At 40.3% G+C, this 17,755-nt stretch overlaps 1 protein-coding gene across 1 annotated transcript in view; it reads right to left on the bottom strand.

The window, feature by feature from the left end:
* ADAMTS18 (ADAM metallopeptidase with thrombospondin type 1 motif 18) overlaps positions 1–17,755 on the bottom strand; it is a 78,290-nt gene that overhangs the window by 23,440 nt on the left and 37,095 nt on the right. The window contains exons 9-16 of the mRNA XM_054170162.1: positions 15,841–15,978; positions 14,288–14,441; positions 13,169–13,264; positions 11,807–11,955; positions 5,816–5,988; positions 3,730–3,860; positions 3,474–3,597; positions 2,030–2,274 (exon numbers count right to left, since the gene is read on the bottom strand). Coding sequence (XP_054026137.1) covers positions 2,030–2,274; positions 3,474–3,597; positions 3,730–3,860; positions 5,816–5,988; positions 11,807–11,955; positions 13,169–13,264; positions 14,288–14,441; positions 15,841–15,978 — 1,210 coding nt within the window. The remainder of the gene's footprint in view (positions 1–2,029; positions 2,275–3,473; positions 3,598–3,729; positions 3,861–5,815; positions 5,989–11,806; positions 11,956–13,168; positions 13,265–14,287; positions 14,442–15,840; positions 15,979–17,755) is intronic.

Genomic DNA, 17,755 nt, shown 5'->3' with positions numbered 1-17,755 from the left:
ATGGCTTAGGTTGGAAGGGACCTCAGAGATCATCTGCCATGGGCAGGGATGTCTCTCAGCTAGGCTCAGCTGCTCAAGGCCTTACCCAGCCTGGCCTTGAACAGCCTCAGGGAGGAGGCAGCCACAGCCTCCCTGGGCAGCCTACTGCAGTGTCTCATCACCTTCATACTGAAGAACTTGTTCCTAAGATCCAGTCTAACCCTGCTTTCCCTCAGCTTCAAACCATTCCCCCTTTTCCTATTGCTAGATGCCCTTATGAAAAGTCCCTCTCCAGCCTTCCTGTAGGATCCCTTCAGCTATTGGAAGGCAGCTTTAAGGTTGCCCTGGAGTCTTCTCTAGGCTGAACAACCCCAGCTCCCTCAGCCTATCCTTGTAGCAGAGGTGCTCCAGCCCTTGGATCATCTTTGTGGCCCTCCTCCAGACTGGTTCCAACAGCTCTGTGTCTTCCTTATGATGGAGACACCAGACCTGGACACAGTATTGAGGTGGGGTACTGCATCCAGTACTTAGAAATGTGCTTGTTTCTTTGGACTAAGGCTATTTTGAGATCATTTGCAGAAAGGGAAGCATGCCTGTAACTTGTTGACCAAACTCCTCCTTGAATCAGAGTATTCCTATTAGCATACAGAACCCAAATGAAAAAGCTTCAAATGAGCAAACCTGTTTTTAAAAGGTATTGCAATACACATCCTTAGCTGATGTCCAACTGTCCATTCCAAAATGTGTTCATCCTAAAGTACTTTAACATATGTTCATGGTCCATGAACTTCAGTGGTTCTTAAGAGTAGAAGTACATTAGTCAGTAGGAATAGCAGCAAGGCTCTTCAGTATTCCAAATAAACACTTAGTGAATAGTTGTGAATGTTCAAATAATCCTTGAAGACTGTATTTCATGTCACAATCTGCACTTACTGTGCTGCTTAGTTTAAGAGAACAAAGATGAGTAAGGGAGATGTGATGCAGAGCTCTCAGCTAACTGTTGAACTTCTGCAGAGAGCAGTGTCAGTCCTGGTGCTGTATGGGGGGAGAACTGCAGAGGGCTACCCCAGAGCACAGCTGCAGTGCTTGCTCTCATGCTCCCCAAGTGCACCCTGGAGAAAGCTGTGTGTGATAGTGAGTTGGCCAGAGGATTGCTGGAAGGTGTGGGAAGGAATTGAATCCTTTCTGGGGAGGGCTCCTTCCTTCTCACAGGGAAGGATTCATCAAGACAAAATAGATTTGTTACAAAGCCAAAGACTTGCTAGAGCTTCCTAGCAAAGCAGGCAAATTAATGTAACTAACAAGGAGTGAAAACCCTGGAGATGCAAACAGAAATTGACTCTCAGATGTTGTGATGCATTTTAAAAGAAAATACAGTAAAGCAACCTGAAGTAAAAAGAAATTTTTCATAGAACAAAAGTTTCAGTGGCCAATTTCAAAACACTGGGACAAACCACTTAAGTACTAGATTTTCTACAAAATACAGTTTCACCACAGGACATCTTGCAGAGAGAGTAGGTGATACAGATTTGCCTGGGAGATAAAGTTATACAAAATGTGTTATTTTAGATGCTATCATCAATAGAACCAAATCAACACTCTGTGTGGCACTTTGACCATCTGTGTCCCAATGCAGATGTAAAAACGGCTGCATGCACCTCAAGTTTCAGAAGTCCTGTTTGAAACTACCATTAAGCCTTGCCATCAAGTTAGATTTCATTTTTACATCACTTTCCTGTTGTACTATTTAGTGCCATTTATTTTATGCATTTATAATCTCAAGTACTGTTGTGTAGCAGCTAAGAAATAATGCTGCATGGTGTGTCCTGCACCTTCCTTTTCACTGAATTGGTGACAGTTTACTCAATGTCAGCCCTTCCTTAAGTGGTGAAAGGCCTTTCAATCTAGCATGACCACAAAATTAAGTCTGAAAGCTATCATGACTCAATGCAATTCTTTAATCTTGCTGAAAGCTACAGTGCAGAGCTGAAGCTGTCGTTGCTAATTCTGTAATAGACATCAGGGGAAGAATAAACAGAAGAAAGCTTACTTCAAAGACCAGCGTCTCATTAGTTGGTCCTGCTGCATATAGACTCTCTGGATGGTTGAAAGAGCGTTGGTAATCAAAAACTGTTCCAGCAAAAGAGAACTTCCCTGGCCAGTCAATGGTCCAGTCTCCTGTCAGGTAATACTTCTTGCTGAGGTTGCGCACTGCAAGGTAGCTGTTGGAGACCTGCATTTCATGGAGCTGTATGCTGCGAGCTCCTGCTGGAACCGTCACCACGGCATAGTAGTCTGGAATGACAGAAGGAAGCAACATTTTTGCAGATGTCATACAGACAGAGATGGCTTATCACCAGTGAGACAGCTTTAAATGTTTGCACTTTAAAAGATATTGAAGACAGCTGTTCTGACCCACCAATGCTACTCCATTTTCAGGAGAAGTCACCTCTGATTTAACCCCTCCACACAGCCTGTAATCAGAGTTAACTCTGAGGTATTTCAATTCCTGGAATTTTTCTTTGTGATTAAAGACAAGAAAAAGCAAGTTCACCTTAGAAAAATGCAGAGCACATTAACACAGGTTTCACTGCAATTGTTTTACCATGTATCCCATATAGCTCCCTACAGTCGTTGGAGAGTACTGCTCCCATCATGGACCACGTCTGTGAGGTGAGATGCACTGGGGAGCAGGGGGCTTTTGGAAAGCCCTGTGCACCACTCCATGTCCCTGCTCTCAGGCAGTGCACTCTGAGCATGTAGAAATCTCACTCATTCTGCAGCCAGATGAGACACTGCTGAGTCTCGAGCACACACTGCATACAGCTGATTTTGCAGAGCATGCAGCTCAGATTGTTTCTCTAACATTGTACCTCTGCAGTACTACATTCTGAACAATTTCCTGGCCTGTATGACTTTATTATTGACATGTCTTCTGATCAACAGTAAATGGATCCTCAAGGAACTACTAGCTGCATTTTATGCCTGAGAAAATGCAGTACAGTGAGATTATTTCACAAGAAGCCTGTGACAGTCCACTAAAGAAAAGTCCACCTCCCAGTGACTGGATCATCCACTGAATCAGCTGGACAGCTTCCAGTCAGCTTCATTTGAAAATGGACATGGAAATACTGTCATGTTTGGCATTAGACTGTGGATGGCTTCTTATATCTTCTGCAGTCCCACTGCAGTCAGAGCTGCTGACAGCTATTTTTTCACTTAAAATCTCTTTTAAGAGGAAATTCACACGTAAAGGGAAAATGTGGCTTAAGAAACAAGAGCAATGTTTGCAAATTAACTAACCAAGACTAATGCTCATAGCTTTCTGGTTACCAAGAAACAGGAGAAACGTGAACTCTCCTGTCACTCTCCCTGTGATTTTCAGTTCACATCTGGACTTCTAACCACTGCCCTAAGGAGCAAGGAGTCGTATATATTACATGGGGCTACAGCACAGCAATGAGTTGATGGTCATGTGGAACAGCTTTCCTTACCATTAGCTTTGTGCTGGATCAAGTATTGGCCTTTAAAGAACTTGCACGTAGAATTATCTCCTTTACAAACTCCACAGGCATCCAATACAGCTTTGGAACCAAGTCCATGATCACACCCTACTTGCTGCAACCAAAAAGGCACAAGTGAAGGACTCAGACACAAGGGAATCTGAAGACACAGCTGCATTTTCCGTAAAGGAGTCACTTGCCCACTTAATAAAAATAGACATTAGGACTGTAAGAAACGTTATCTTACTTCACATATTCCATCAATGCAAACATCATATTTATTTGGAGAACACAGAGTTCCATCCTTCACTTTGGTGGACATTGCAAAGAAAAAGTCAAAGTCTTCAGCTGTACAGTACAATTTACATCTGTCTTCCTCTGGGGGGAGGGAAACCAACAACAAAAAAACAAGAGAAGAAACTATTAGCAGACCTGCAGCACAGTTTAAACTTAAAATAACAAAACCAACACCCTGCTGTTGTTTCTTCCTCCATCCTAGAAGTCAAGCTACAATGATTAATTGCGTGTGGTGTCGTATTAGGACACAGAGATGGGCAGAAATATAGCCCCACTACAGTAGCTTATATTATGCTGTTTTAAAACAGCTTGTGGGTTTGACTGACCACACATAGAATTAAGAATTAAAAACCAGTGTGAAAACATGTACACTGTGTTAGCTCTGCTGATGTGGCCCTAAGTTCATTTTGACCAGTCCACAGTTTCAGATTCCATTTTTTTATTAAGAGAAACTGGAGACTGCAATAATTTTATTTAATTTTTAGCTACAAAAGCACATAAGATGGTACAAATGATCAGTGCAGCTGAAAGCTAGCACTGGGGCCAGATTTTCCTCTAAGGAAAGAGCTCTTCTCTAAAAAATCCCAACCACTGTCAATCAAATTTCATACATGGATGGTATCTTATGCTTAGAGAGGGCTGCCTCTACTCAGACAAAAACAGCCATGCAATTGTAAATATTGACACAACTGCTGAAATACACAATTTCAATACCAATTGTAAGTGCAATAAATAAATTAGCATAACAGAATTTAGGAGAACATGAAACAATTAAAAATAGGTTCCTTTTATTCCTCAATAAGCAGATGGATTTCCCATACCACTTTATACAGGGACAAGGCATCTGCAGCAGGTTGGAAGACCAGATCATGTTTGCAAGACTGTAAATGTAGATCTTGGGGGAGATTTTGAAAAGCAGCTACAAGAGCAAGGACAGGCATTTTAAAGTCCCAAGTCACTTGGGAACATCTTGCTTTTGAAAGTTAGGCCTTTTGTCCCTAATTTCAAGCTCCTTTCTCTTTAACTAAACAGAGCTTCTACCTTTAAAAGCAATGGAGGCTACCTTAATTTCAGTTAAACACCTATTGTACAACAGCTACTGTTACATGCTGTCAAACCGTATTTCCTCTCTCCTCTGGCCACATTGGACATAGATGTATCGATACCCATAAAAACATCTGCAAAGACTTTTGGAAATAATATAATCAGGCTATGCATGAAAGTGACCTGTTTGTGTATGTTTGTGTGCATACACACATACATACATATGTAGTTAGGCACTTATCATCCAAACCAAATCTGTAGAGGTGCTCAGTGAAGCATCTACAATGTGACAGACCAGCCACTTTGATTCAAGTAGTAGGAACTGCAGCTACAAACTTTGCTTTCAAACTGCAGACAATGTGCTTTCTATCTGATCAGTGTGACTACCCATTCAAAATACTTGCACAATGAAGAGGTAGAAAGTAAAAATAAACTTTGCTTGTACAAAAGTCAAGAAATAATTGTTGAGACCTGAACTTTATATAAGGATCTCTCAGTAAAAGATGCCTTTATAAAATGTATGCCAGTACATTGTTTGTGTTTGCAATTCTCATGGGCAGAAAAGTCAAAGGGTTGATTTATTGTTACGTTTTGAAATCTGAGAACATTCCAAAGGAAGGAAGATTCTGGTAGTGTTATTGTGGGAGCTCACATTTCCCATGCTGAAAAATCCATGGAAATTGTTCTGTTTTGATTTTACACTAAGTGATATATAAAATAAAATGAAAGAAAGGAGTAGCAACAGGCAGGGAGTGACTCTAAGGACAAAGATTTACATTTGCAACCCAAATCAACCTTGCATGTTCACACAGGCAGTGTTGCACGGGAGGCCAGATTCAGCTGTGCTAGAAAGTAAACACTTATCAAATAAGCCAACTGAATTTCTGTTTGCTTACATCAGGGTGATATTTGCCCAGAGAATATGGATGAATTACAGCTTATAGCTCGCTTCCTGCAATCGCCTTTGTCCATCAGAGCTGGGGCATAATTACCTTCCACTTTAGTGTATGGCTTCCATTTGTAGTACCACCCCCGGAAAGGTTTGCTGTTGTACTCTGCGCACTGCTGGGCACGGAAGTCCAAGCTGTCTGCTGGACATGGCTGATGGTTACAAAGTTGATAAATACGACTGGAACCTTGGCAGAATTTGCCACCATACTGTGGCCTGAAGGGAAAAAAGGAAAAGAAAAAAACTCTTCTGAAAACCTTATTTTTGTGTGCTTGGCATGTTACGAGTGTCTGAGAATACAGAGAAAATGGGAGGACACTGTCTTAGGGGCTCAGGATTTCATATATGGGGCATTAGTTTTCATGGTTCCTAAGACCAAGCAAAGCAGTTGCCATGAATTATCTACTTGGATCACTGCAAACTCAGCAAAGATGCAGCCATCTAGAGGTAAGTCATGTTTGCACTGGTATGAATTTACAGGGTATTTTGTATTGGCTGCTTTCAATCTTGTTATACAGCTTTATTTACTCTGCAGCACCCAAGGAATGAACATGTGCAAATAATTACCTGTCACAATAAGAGTTAATAAAGGATAACAGAACACTGATCAAATGTAAACACAATGAATAATTACATTTGGTTCTTCATTTGTTTTGTAAATCATTTGGAAATAGAAGTGCTTTGAAAAAGTCAAAGGAACCAAGGACTGTGCATAGTTGTCCTGCTTTAGGGAAATGTTGGAACTCATGGATAGCTTTAAACATGTCACATCCACTTCAGCAAACCTTACCTGGGCATTTCCCTTCATTTGGGGCATGAAGAAAAGAGCATATTCTCTTACTTATCTTATAGCTTATCAGAATAATAGTTTTTTAACTATTTGGTCTACACACACAATCAAAATAATGTAAAAGGTAAGATTTTCTCTTTTTAAAATGACAGAGGGGACTCACAAGCTGCTGAGAAACACATTCACTCACTTTTGTATTCCTTCTGGATCTAGACAGGAATTCACTGACGTTATTTGTGCAGTTTCACAATGCTCAATCTGCCAGTACTGAGCCAAATCCTCAGAACAACAAATTCTAAGAACTGTTGGTTGTATTATACAAATTTTTTTTGCATCAAGTGAAAAGAAATGGTAACAGTTCTGCACTTGCACCTATTTATACAGTGATTTTAAATATTAGGGAACATACATGCCTGGAAGACAAGCTGTGATCATTTGGTGGACACACTTATTAAGGAAAAAAGTAGGAATAATATAAAAAATAACATAGAATATAAAATATAATAACAATAAATTAACTAACAATTATAATTCACCGTTAATAAGAATAGTCTAAAAGATACAGTTGCAATGCATTGTTATTTTAAATCCCTAAGCACTATGTTAGAACTATTCTCCAGATCAAGTATTCCATGCAACTTCTCTTGGCATGCATCTGACTGGAGCAATGTGGTGCAACATGGCTGAGAAAATTCATCTGCTTTTCCTTTGTGCTGCCTGGGTTTTATGTTTTGAATCAGCTTTGAGTGCTCACAGTGTCTGCCTTTGCCAGAATTCTGGGCTACCAAACAGTCTTTCAACTAGGTGGAAACCCACCTGCTACTCTGTTTAAAACTGGGTTAAAGCACCAGCAAAAGTTGTTGTGGGAAAACCCCTAAACTTCTAGTGACTGTACTTGAGGCCACCTACTAGCTACACTGACACTGGGTATAAAGTTGAAGGTCTTAAAACAAAGCCAGAGTTTCTGTCCTAGTTGGTGGCAATTCAGCCTGTGAAGGGAAGGGAGGATATTCAGCATCAGTGAAGTCAGGGTGTATTTATGTTCATCTTGTGCAATTGGTAAAAGCTTTGAGTTAAGACAGCCAAATCCTTGGGTCCTTACTCAGTTCTCTACAGACATTTTTTACAGCTTCAGCATATGTGTGATTTTTGACCTCCTTCAGCCCTAGAAAGCAAATCTGCTTCAGAGTACAGAAAGAAACAATCTCCTTCCAAGTAAATGCCACCAAACAAGCAATATAGGAGAATTATTTATAGCTAGATCATGATTTCTAGCCACAGTCTTGCATTTGAGGATGGTATAAAATTCCATCAAACTAAGAGAGCACTGAAAAAGGGATTTTGTTTCTCAGCTCTGTTACAGCATTTTAATATTACAGTACACTCCCATTACTAAAACAGTTGGCCAAAGAATTATGGAAACTTCTCCACCTTCGTTTTTCACCAGCAAGATGTCAGTAAGAGTTAAGTAATTCACAGGAAACTAGATGTAGATCTGCAAACCCAAATGTCTGAGAAAAGACTATTACCCACTCTGACAAAATCATTCTACACCAAAATCACCCTACACCACCAGTAGAGTTTGATTTGACAGCCTGCAGAAGCTCTGTGCTTACAACACAGAGGGTATTCCACATTTCTCTAGAGATGCGGTGCTCCTCACACAGATACAGCCTACGCTTTTCAACTGTGTTTCTCCCCAGAGCTGGCATGCATGGGTAAAGCTACCTGCATATTCACAGATGCTGCTAGACATGAGGTTCTGCTGAGGATAATTGGGAGAAATTTAGTCTCCAAAGAATGATTTGTTAAAGGAGCATAAGTACAAACATGTAAAGAATACACTTCATATAAGACTCAAAGATTAAAATGCTACAAAAGTAGTTTAAATTAGTCCTGCAATGCCCTTCAAGAACAGACTGCATGAACAAGGACAGTAAAATGGATATTCACTGCAATACCACATGGAGAATAAGAATACCTGGAATGAATTTGATCAAAATGAAGATCAGATGCTGAAATTCTGGACTCCTACTTTTTCATGCTTTGTAATCACTGAAATTCAAGTGTGAACACTTCTGCTCATATTATGGCCATATTAAGATAGTGTCACAAAGCTAGACTATTTTATTCTGCATGGATTTGAAAGGTTTTCAGAGTCTTTCTCAGTGTTAGATATCAATTGCCATTTTAAATGTCATCTTTACTTTGCATCAGTTCACTGTAATCACTGTTACAGATACTGTACACAAGAGATTAACAAGACATGTTCAAGCAATTTTGATTCCGTCTTTTGATTGCATGCATGCCTAGACCTTCACTCTTACTGAACAATGCACTATTGTGAAGTGGATAGGATGCAGTCCCACAGATATGATTTAGGTATTAATTTGAATCTCTCAGGCACTCTTCGGGTTCTTTCGCAGCTAAACTATTAAATGATGTAGTCTATTGCTATTCCTCAACTGTGAAACGTTGTGATGTATGAAAACCAGATCCATGACATTACCCTGTGACAATTTACAGAAACATAATGATTTTAGCAAATCTCTGCTCTAGAGATGACCTCCATAGGTGTTTGTTAGCATGAAATTGTATGTAACTTCAGGGGTAACTCAGAAGATGGAGCTGTTCAGGTGAGGTCACAAGGTCTGCCTTAAAATGAGAAAGGCAACTGAACTAAGTTGGATATTATTTGCAAGAGGAGAATTTCACCCACAAACACAGGTAACTACATTTTCATAAGCAGCAGCCTGCTTTGGTGTCCTTCACCTGTCTTTCAGCTTGTATCAAAATGTGTCACTGTTACAATCCTTGGAAATCTGGAAATCTCCCTCAATACCTATAAGAAGCCAGTTACTTGGAAAAATGGACTACTTACTTAAAATCCTCCTCTTAAGAGTCCACCCACTCCTCAGAGCCCCACATCTGTCGCTGTAGGGTTCAGCACAGCACCCACAGCGGCAAGGTTGGAATTCAAGAAGGTGGGTAGGGAGCACCCAGGTCAAGAGCTCCTGCCCGTGGCAGCAAGCCCACAAGACTCACAACTGCCTTCACGCAGCTTGCACTCGTAGCCCTCCTCTGGGTGTAGTTCCAGGGGATTGGTTAACCTCCACCTTCTTCTTACTGGCTGACAATACTTATTAAGGTAGCGCAGGTGCCTCTTATCTCATCTACAGGAGTTGCTTATTATGCCACTGCAGGTGGTTCCCATTTCAACTCCTTGCAGTTTCTCATCCTCAGTCGTCCAGTCCGGGGGACATAGTCCCCCACACGCATCCCTTGTCCTAATCTCTTACAGCTATACATTCTGTTCTTTGCCATTCTCAAAATTTCACTATCCAAAATTATCTGTCAAGCTTTTGTACAACATAAACATTAGCTCCTACCCAGACCTGGATTAGGAGCAGTTAAATATATTGCATATGAAATAACATACATATATGCGCTGCAGTGTATAAACACATGAAATATGCTTCAGAAGTCCAAAAAGAAAGGAATCATTATTCTTTGTTTGTGTGTAGTTAGAGAGGTGCACAATGAACAGTGACTAGGTTATAAATCATTCCATGTGGTGTAACACTGAAAACAGACAGTATCATTTTCCCAGTGACTCCACATCTATACAAAAGTGCTGTGATGGGGAATATCCAGCTACCTGGATATTCCTGTGTTGTGAGGATGGCTTATTCACAGTCCTGTCATTTCATCACTCTCAGACTTTTAAAGTATCTTCTCTTGCTCTAACTGAATTATCACTAATATAACAAAACTGAATTTATTATAAACATGAATCAGTTCTGATATCAAGTCTTACTAAGTTACAGCCAGTCTTAGTTTAATTCGATCCCTCTAAATGCAAGGTTTAAATACATAATGCTAGAGTTACAGACACACCTCCTGTTAAAGAACTTCTGTTTGAAGACCATTGGCAATCATGATCAGCTACAGTAGTGAACCAAACTGGAACATTTCAACTGCTGGACATTCTTCCATCACACAGGGCAAGCAAGGGAAGGCTTATGAACAATGTGCATACATAGGAATTTAGCAGGCAAAACAAAGACCAAAGTTAGAAGACCAAATATATGTATGACATGTAACTGGGACCCTGGAATCTCTTGCTAAATAGTTTAATAAAGATAATTGTCCAAGTAATTTGAATTATCAAAATACACCAAGAAACAACAGAAAAGGTTGAGAAAAATGCTCTGCTACAGATCTGCAAAAATTGGCTTGACTGAGTGATGGTAATAAAGGCTATTTTAACTAACTCACATTTTCCTATAACACAGTATATGAAGCATGGATATTATTACTACAGCACTGTATAGTAGGTGTGAGGCGTCTTTACAGCCTCATATAAACTGTGTCATATTTTCTCTGGTTTTTATTACTGCAGTTTAAATGCTGTTTTTATTGTGTGCAGTGAAGAATACATGTGTCTATGCCTGCTCAAGTTGTGTATGAAATAAAACAGTGAGATCCCTTTTTTTTGTCTGCTAAGCTAAAGTGAATTGAGTACTTGGGAACAATGCTGGTCAGATAACACTTTACCTCTGCTTTGAAAGAGCACTGTAAGGAATAGCAGCAGTTACAGTGTTAAGATTCACTAGAAGAAAACACCAGGAATGTTTCACAAGAGCATACAATTCTAGGGTTCACCAACTTCATTTTGAACTGTGAAACAGAAAATGCAAGCAACATGGCAGACATACAAAGACATCTGTCTATAACCACTGTGATATTGAATTTCATAATTTTTCAGTTTATTATCCCAGGCAGTAATATCACATCAGAAGTCTTAGTAGCCCTTAAGACCCTTTCCCCTTGTTTTATAAATTATTAGGTGTGAATATGTCTGTGTGGCATTTTGTTACTTCATATTAAAAACTGAATCATAGAATGGCTTAGGTTGAAAGGGACCTCAGAGATCATCTCCTCCAACCTCCCAGCCACGGGCAGGGATGCCTCCCAACCAGACTTGGCTGCTCAAGGCCTCACCCAGCCTGGCCTTGAACACCCCCAGGGAGGAGGCAGCCACAGCCTCTACTTTCTACCATTAGGCCATACTTTTGTCTTTCAGCTATGAGCCATTGTATAGGGCATGAAAGAAAGGTCTTAGAAACATTTTCACATGTACTATTTCCCTGCAGAAATGACCTCTTTTTTTTGTTTGTTTTTTTGTACTAATAACATAAATAGTTAGTATTAACAAAATACCTTTTCATATCTATGTCTTACTTTGGGTTATTGCAGTGTCTTTCTTGATATATGACTCCTCCTCCACAAGTGCGAGTACATTCTGACCACTCAGACCAGGCTGACCACTGGCCATTTACAGGCTTGGGCCCATGATCACCATACTTGACACACTGCCCTCTTCGACACCACTGCCAAAAGAATACCAAAAACCATCCCATCAGTGTCAGCAGTGCCTAGCAGATGCAAAAAAAACCCCACCCAAATATCCACACTTAAAGCTCCAGGCTTCACTCTAATAAACATGAGGTCACCCACTGAACTCAGTAAGATAGCTCACAGTAGAACAAGGACTCTGAAGTAAATCCACACAATGGTATAAGGAAGTATTGTCCTAACCATAGAATGGTTTGGGTTGCAAGGAACCTCTAAGGTGATCTAGTCCAATGCCCTCTGCAGTAAGCAGGGACATCCTCCACTAGCTCAGGTTGCCCAGAGCCCTATCAAACCTCACCTTGAATATCTCCAGGGATGGGGCCTCAACCACCTCCCTGGGCAATCTGTTCCAGTGTTCCATTACGCTCATGCTAAAGAACTTCTTCCTAACATCCAATTAAATCTGTTCTTCTCTAGTTTGAAACCATTGCCCCTCATCCCATCACTACAGGCCTTTGGAATCGGTCTCCCACCGAGTTTTGAGTAGATGAATTGTGAGGCACACATTTGCAAAACTGTTCTCTTGGAGAGGATCTTTTTGCCTTACTCTTCCTCCCAAAATGTTAATTTATGGTCCAGTGCTATCAGAACCTCAAAACTTCCCATGCAAATTTAAAATAGCGTGCCAAAACTCCCTTTTATCATTCAATTATGGGAGACTGCACATAGAGAAAAAGCAAAATGTGTGTCAGTACTTGCAAAGTGAACCAATATTCTACTGGAAGAAACATCTCAGCAAAACAAAATATTTTGGGCAACTAGAGATGAGCGTAAATTACAAGGTTCACCTAAAACAAATTACCAGGCTCTTCTAGCAGTGATCACTGATGATGATGTGCATGGTAGCTTTAGTCTGTACAGCAAATACTATGGCTTAAGGGATGTTTATATTACAGTGGAATTTGAAGTCTTGATCCAACTTCTGTTATAAAGAATGGATTTTCTTACTGATTTAGATTTGCCAGATCTATCTTGTCCCATAGCATGATAGGAGAGGCATCAATCCCTACTATCAGATAGGTGCCACTGTGAGGACCAGTGCTGACTATGGATATGCAATGAAATCTTACAGAGCAATCCAGATAGCAAATATGGAGGGATTTGGATAAAACTGGTTTTCACAGGAGATGATATTTGCCCAATACAGTCCAAAATGAGTCAGAATGTCCTATTTATAAAACAACTTACCATACTTATACCACAAGCTGTACCTTCTGCTGCTGGCATGAACTTTGTCTCACACCTGTGACCCACTTTGTGACACCAGAGAGATTTGCATATATCCTGCAAAGGCAAAAGTACTCACTTTAGCATTCAAAATTCCCATTATTTCCTGGTGTTCAGAAGAAGTAACAAAGATAGAGGCCTTCGCTGCTTTGAAATTCATATCAATGGAAAACTTTTCTGAATGTAGAACATCCAGGGTTTCAGATTCATAGCACAGCCACACCTTGTATATGGCCTTGTTTATGCAACATTTCACTATGTAGGTTTTTTAATAGTTTGAGTGTGAGACCACAATAGAACACAAATGGTGTTAAAATGTTCAAGGCTAAAATTTCATCAGTTCTACAGGGACTCTAACATTGCAAAGAGACTAAAGCTCCTAAAACACAGGAGATACCTGGAAACACAGTCTCGTCACAATGCTGCCCACTCTCTTCTTTATTAGCTGTAGAAGAAACACAGCTCCATCACCTGATAAATGTGGTTAGTATAACACAAATCAAAATACTCCAGGATAATAACAGGAGTAAAAGAAGTGGCCATACTTCTTTTTAGAATCAGCACTCTATTTAATAAAGTGTCTTTTCTGAAGAGAGGAGTGTAGCAGTCACTAAAATAATGGGTTAATTTAAATTAATCCTTCATCACAAAGTTAAGAGTGTAAGTTACATTTTTATTGTTCTAAACCAGCCCTGTAGATCTTTTCCAGACCTTGCCGTCAATGCACGAGTAAAACAAAACACAAGAAGCTTAGCCCTTCTTACCCCACACCCCACACAAGCTTTGATCAAAACTCTACTTGCCTGCTAATTTCCCTTAGCATAGTAGGCAAGAGCTCATGGGTCTTACGTATTCAACTGCACTCCTTATGACTCCTAAAAGAACACATTTCCTTCTGAAACTCCCCCTGGAATGGTGATATTCCTCAGAAGGGGCCAGTACCTTCAAAGCACATTAGCAAGCAAGATAAGGCAGAGAAATAGCCCAGGCCTCTGAAGAACACTGTTTCACTTGTACTTATTTAGTGTACTGCAGCTCTCTAATGTAATTTTAACTTTTCAAAAGCATATCAATAGGTACCTTTACAAAGCTGAGGTTGCACAGTTTTGCTTTCATTCCAAATTGCCATTTGCACTGGGTATCAGCATCATAGATCTGCCCTGGCAGTTTGTCAGGGTATTTATACTGTCCTGTTTGCTTAGGTTCATCAATCAGGCAGGCTGCTTGAGCTGTACTATAATGAGAATGTATATTAATCACAACTGTGATCAGTAGATCGAAATATTTTGCTACAGACCAGCAACAACACAGAGTATGGTATACAGTACCTTTGACTAGCACTGAAATAAGAATAGCTGCTTGAAGGAGCCAAAAGACCTTAGCATATTGTTGGTAGCCTGAGTGCAAAGTTTTAAGGAAGCAGGAATTTCCAGGCTTTGGGACAGTTGTGACAAGAAAGAATTATGTCAAATTGAAGAAGGTGATCCAGTCTGCTTCTTTCCCTTAAACAGATTCCCCAAACTGGGAATCAACAGAGTCAGCAGGCACACTGAATTCAGCATCTGCTTGGTGTGGCCTGACAAACAAGGCTGCTGTAGCTTATGTCCTTTAGGCTGGCTATGGCCAGCTTACGACCAAAGATACTCTATGGTCCGCATTTTTCCTTTGGATATGCTTGAGAACACAGGTCACTGTCTGCTGGATTTATCTTGCAAGTGTAGGTCTCTTAAACCATATGACATGTTGGAAGGCTTATGTGACTGTTCACTTTGCAATTTGCTTGTGTTCTCAGAACGTGTTACATCATTGCAGCAGAAAAAAAATAATCAGGAGATCTATCACCTTTCCTGGCTGCTACTCTAAGGTACTAACTTGGAATTCAAGGATCAGATCCACAGATCCACAGAGTTATCTAGGTGCTTCATTCTCACTCTAAGGAACAACTATAATGCCTGCATTGGATCTGGGTCTTGGTATTGCCTGCACATTTTTTAGTAATCCTGTATAGTCTACCCATACATCACAAACAAAACAAAAGGCAAGTTGTACAAGAAAGGGCAATTCTGATGAAATCAAACTTAGACTGAAAACCAGTTCCTTTAAAAGCATGACCAAATAATACCAACATGCTGGAGAAGTAATTGGCATCTTTCTCTTTTTCCTTGTATTCCCCCCCAGAACCACATGAAAAATGTAAAGCGTCCTTACTGGTGACATGAGCTAGATCAAGAAACTCCAGTGAGAAAGGCCACTGAAGTTAATTTACATTTTGTAATGACTTTGGTACCACTGTGTCTGCCCTCTTTTGTGTTCACTTCCTACTCATTCCCTAATAAGCCTAGCTGCTGACAGGAATGCCTGGGAACGAACGATATGCCAGTCATTACTGCAGGATATTCACGGCGGGCGACATTCATTCTTTTGGAAGGAGGCAGGACAAAACCATTCGCATACCCCCACCACCTACAGGCGTCGTAAGCACAAGTGTGTGGGCTCAGAGAGGACATCAGCTTGAGCACATTTTAAAAGAGGCGAATTTCACACTTAAGTAATTTTTATGTCTGTTCAAGAACTGAAGCCCGGTTACCAAAGATACACTCCCTGGCAGCAGCCCAGATTTACATCTGACCTACCTGAGGAATTTGTTGAGATACTGCCTGCTGCATACAGACCAAGAAAACACTCCATTGTTTCCTGTGAGTGTGGGAGACATAATATTACCCTCAGCTTTTCTACAAGGATTTCCTTCTCCATCATGAATCATACCAAAGCTGAAAAGAGAAACAGGCATGAGAGTGAAAATCTACCTTATTCAGAAGCAAGACAAAATCTGGGGCAGAAGAAACACTTTCTGTGGCAGAAGAAACACCTTCTGTATAACAGCTCTATGCCTGAATTCCATAGGGATTGTGGAATTCAACCCTTTCACTCTAAGGGACAACATATGCAAAATACAGATGACTATTAGGATGAATCAAGCTTCAATTACTAGCATAATTGTCATCATATACTTGCCTGATGAGAAAAAGCTAGGCAAGTGTCAAGAAAGACCCACAGTGGTGATGCACAGGAGCTCTGCAGTGTGAGCTAATGACAAGACACTCGCATGTAAGTACCAGAGCTGCAGGTTGTGCCAGAAGCTTTACAGTTTAACCATTTCTCTTTCCTGCGGGAGAAATGTTTTGTGGTGCGATGGATGGAAGTGGTGAATCTTATGTTCAGTCACACCTGCACTTGCCTATAAATCTATCAGCTTAAAACATGCACACAGTCTGAGCCTTTCTTTGCCTACTGATAATGACTGTTACAATAAATTGTGTGCAGATCAGAATGTAGGGAAGTATCTGTGTCACACAGCTGTAAGAGTATAATGAAACTGCTTTTCTAATAGGAAGGAAGAACCACATGGCTGCATTCAACAGCAAAGGAAGTGGGACTGAATGAATAGAATACAAGGTATAAGTACAAAAATAGTTCTTTTTCTAATCTTGGCCACTAACTTGCTACATCATCTCAGGCAAATCACTTTCTTTCCCTCACCTTGGTTATACTTGTAACTTACTTTTTCTAGCCTGTAAACCTTTTACTGGGAGTACTGGTTCTTACTGCCTCAGTCTGCAGTATGATGAGGCCCTGCTCTCACCATGAGAGGTGTCAGGATAACATAAAGAATAACCACCAATAATAAAAAACACGTTAAAAGGGATAAATTATGTGGCACTTATGGACATAACAAAGCTAGTTTTCAGGGTCTTTTTTCATTTCACTGTTTTATATTTACTCACTGTACAGGACATCTGTGAATTTCAATGTGTTTTGAATAGAAATTTCATCATCTGTTACTTCAGGGTTGAAGTACACTGGTGATTCTATGCCTGTAATCTGTGCACGTGCAGAGATTATCTCATTTACTGGACTCAATCCTCTACTACCATAAATCACTGCAGGCTCATCAGTTACTGCATGTGTTGCCTCCTGCTGAGGCTCCAAACTTACTAAAATATATGGCTCCTACTATAAGTGAACAATGAAAGTCCCAGATGAGTTAGTATCTTAGAATCCTTTATGAAATGTTAACTTTGCAGCCAAAGAATCCACAGTTCATACACCCGCTGGCAAAATGGGCTCTGAACTCCTGAAGGAACTGTTAAGCTTTCAGGTAAAAACACAAACTTCTTAAAACAAGCCATAAAAATGCATGCCAGCTGAAGCTACTCAGTGGATCAGTGTGACACAATATCATCCTACTGTGAAATCCCAAGGTTAATATATTCACAGTGAACTTCAGTACCTCCATGGATGTCACAGGTTTTTCCTCTTCTAGGAATCTCTGTATCACAAAAATATTCTGTTGTCTTAGATCACATACCAGGGTGGTCTCAGGAACATGAACAAATGATAATAAAGACATTTTGAATCTGATGCACTTTTTTTCCAGGAGATAAGATGTGAAGGGCCTTGAACACCACACTTATAAGGAATGTCTGGGAGAACTGGGGCTGTTTAGACTTCAGAAGAGGAGGTTGAGGGGAGACCTCATCCTCTACA

Source organism: Dryobates pubescens, chromosome 19 (assembly GCF_014839835.1).
Source record: "Dryobates pubescens isolate bDryPub1 chromosome 19, bDryPub1.pri, whole genome shotgun sequence".
NCBI lineage: Eukaryota > Metazoa > Chordata > Aves > Piciformes > Picidae > Dryobates > Dryobates pubescens.
Note: the sequence above shows the minus strand (reverse complement) of the source record. Positions and strands in the feature narration are given on the sequence as shown.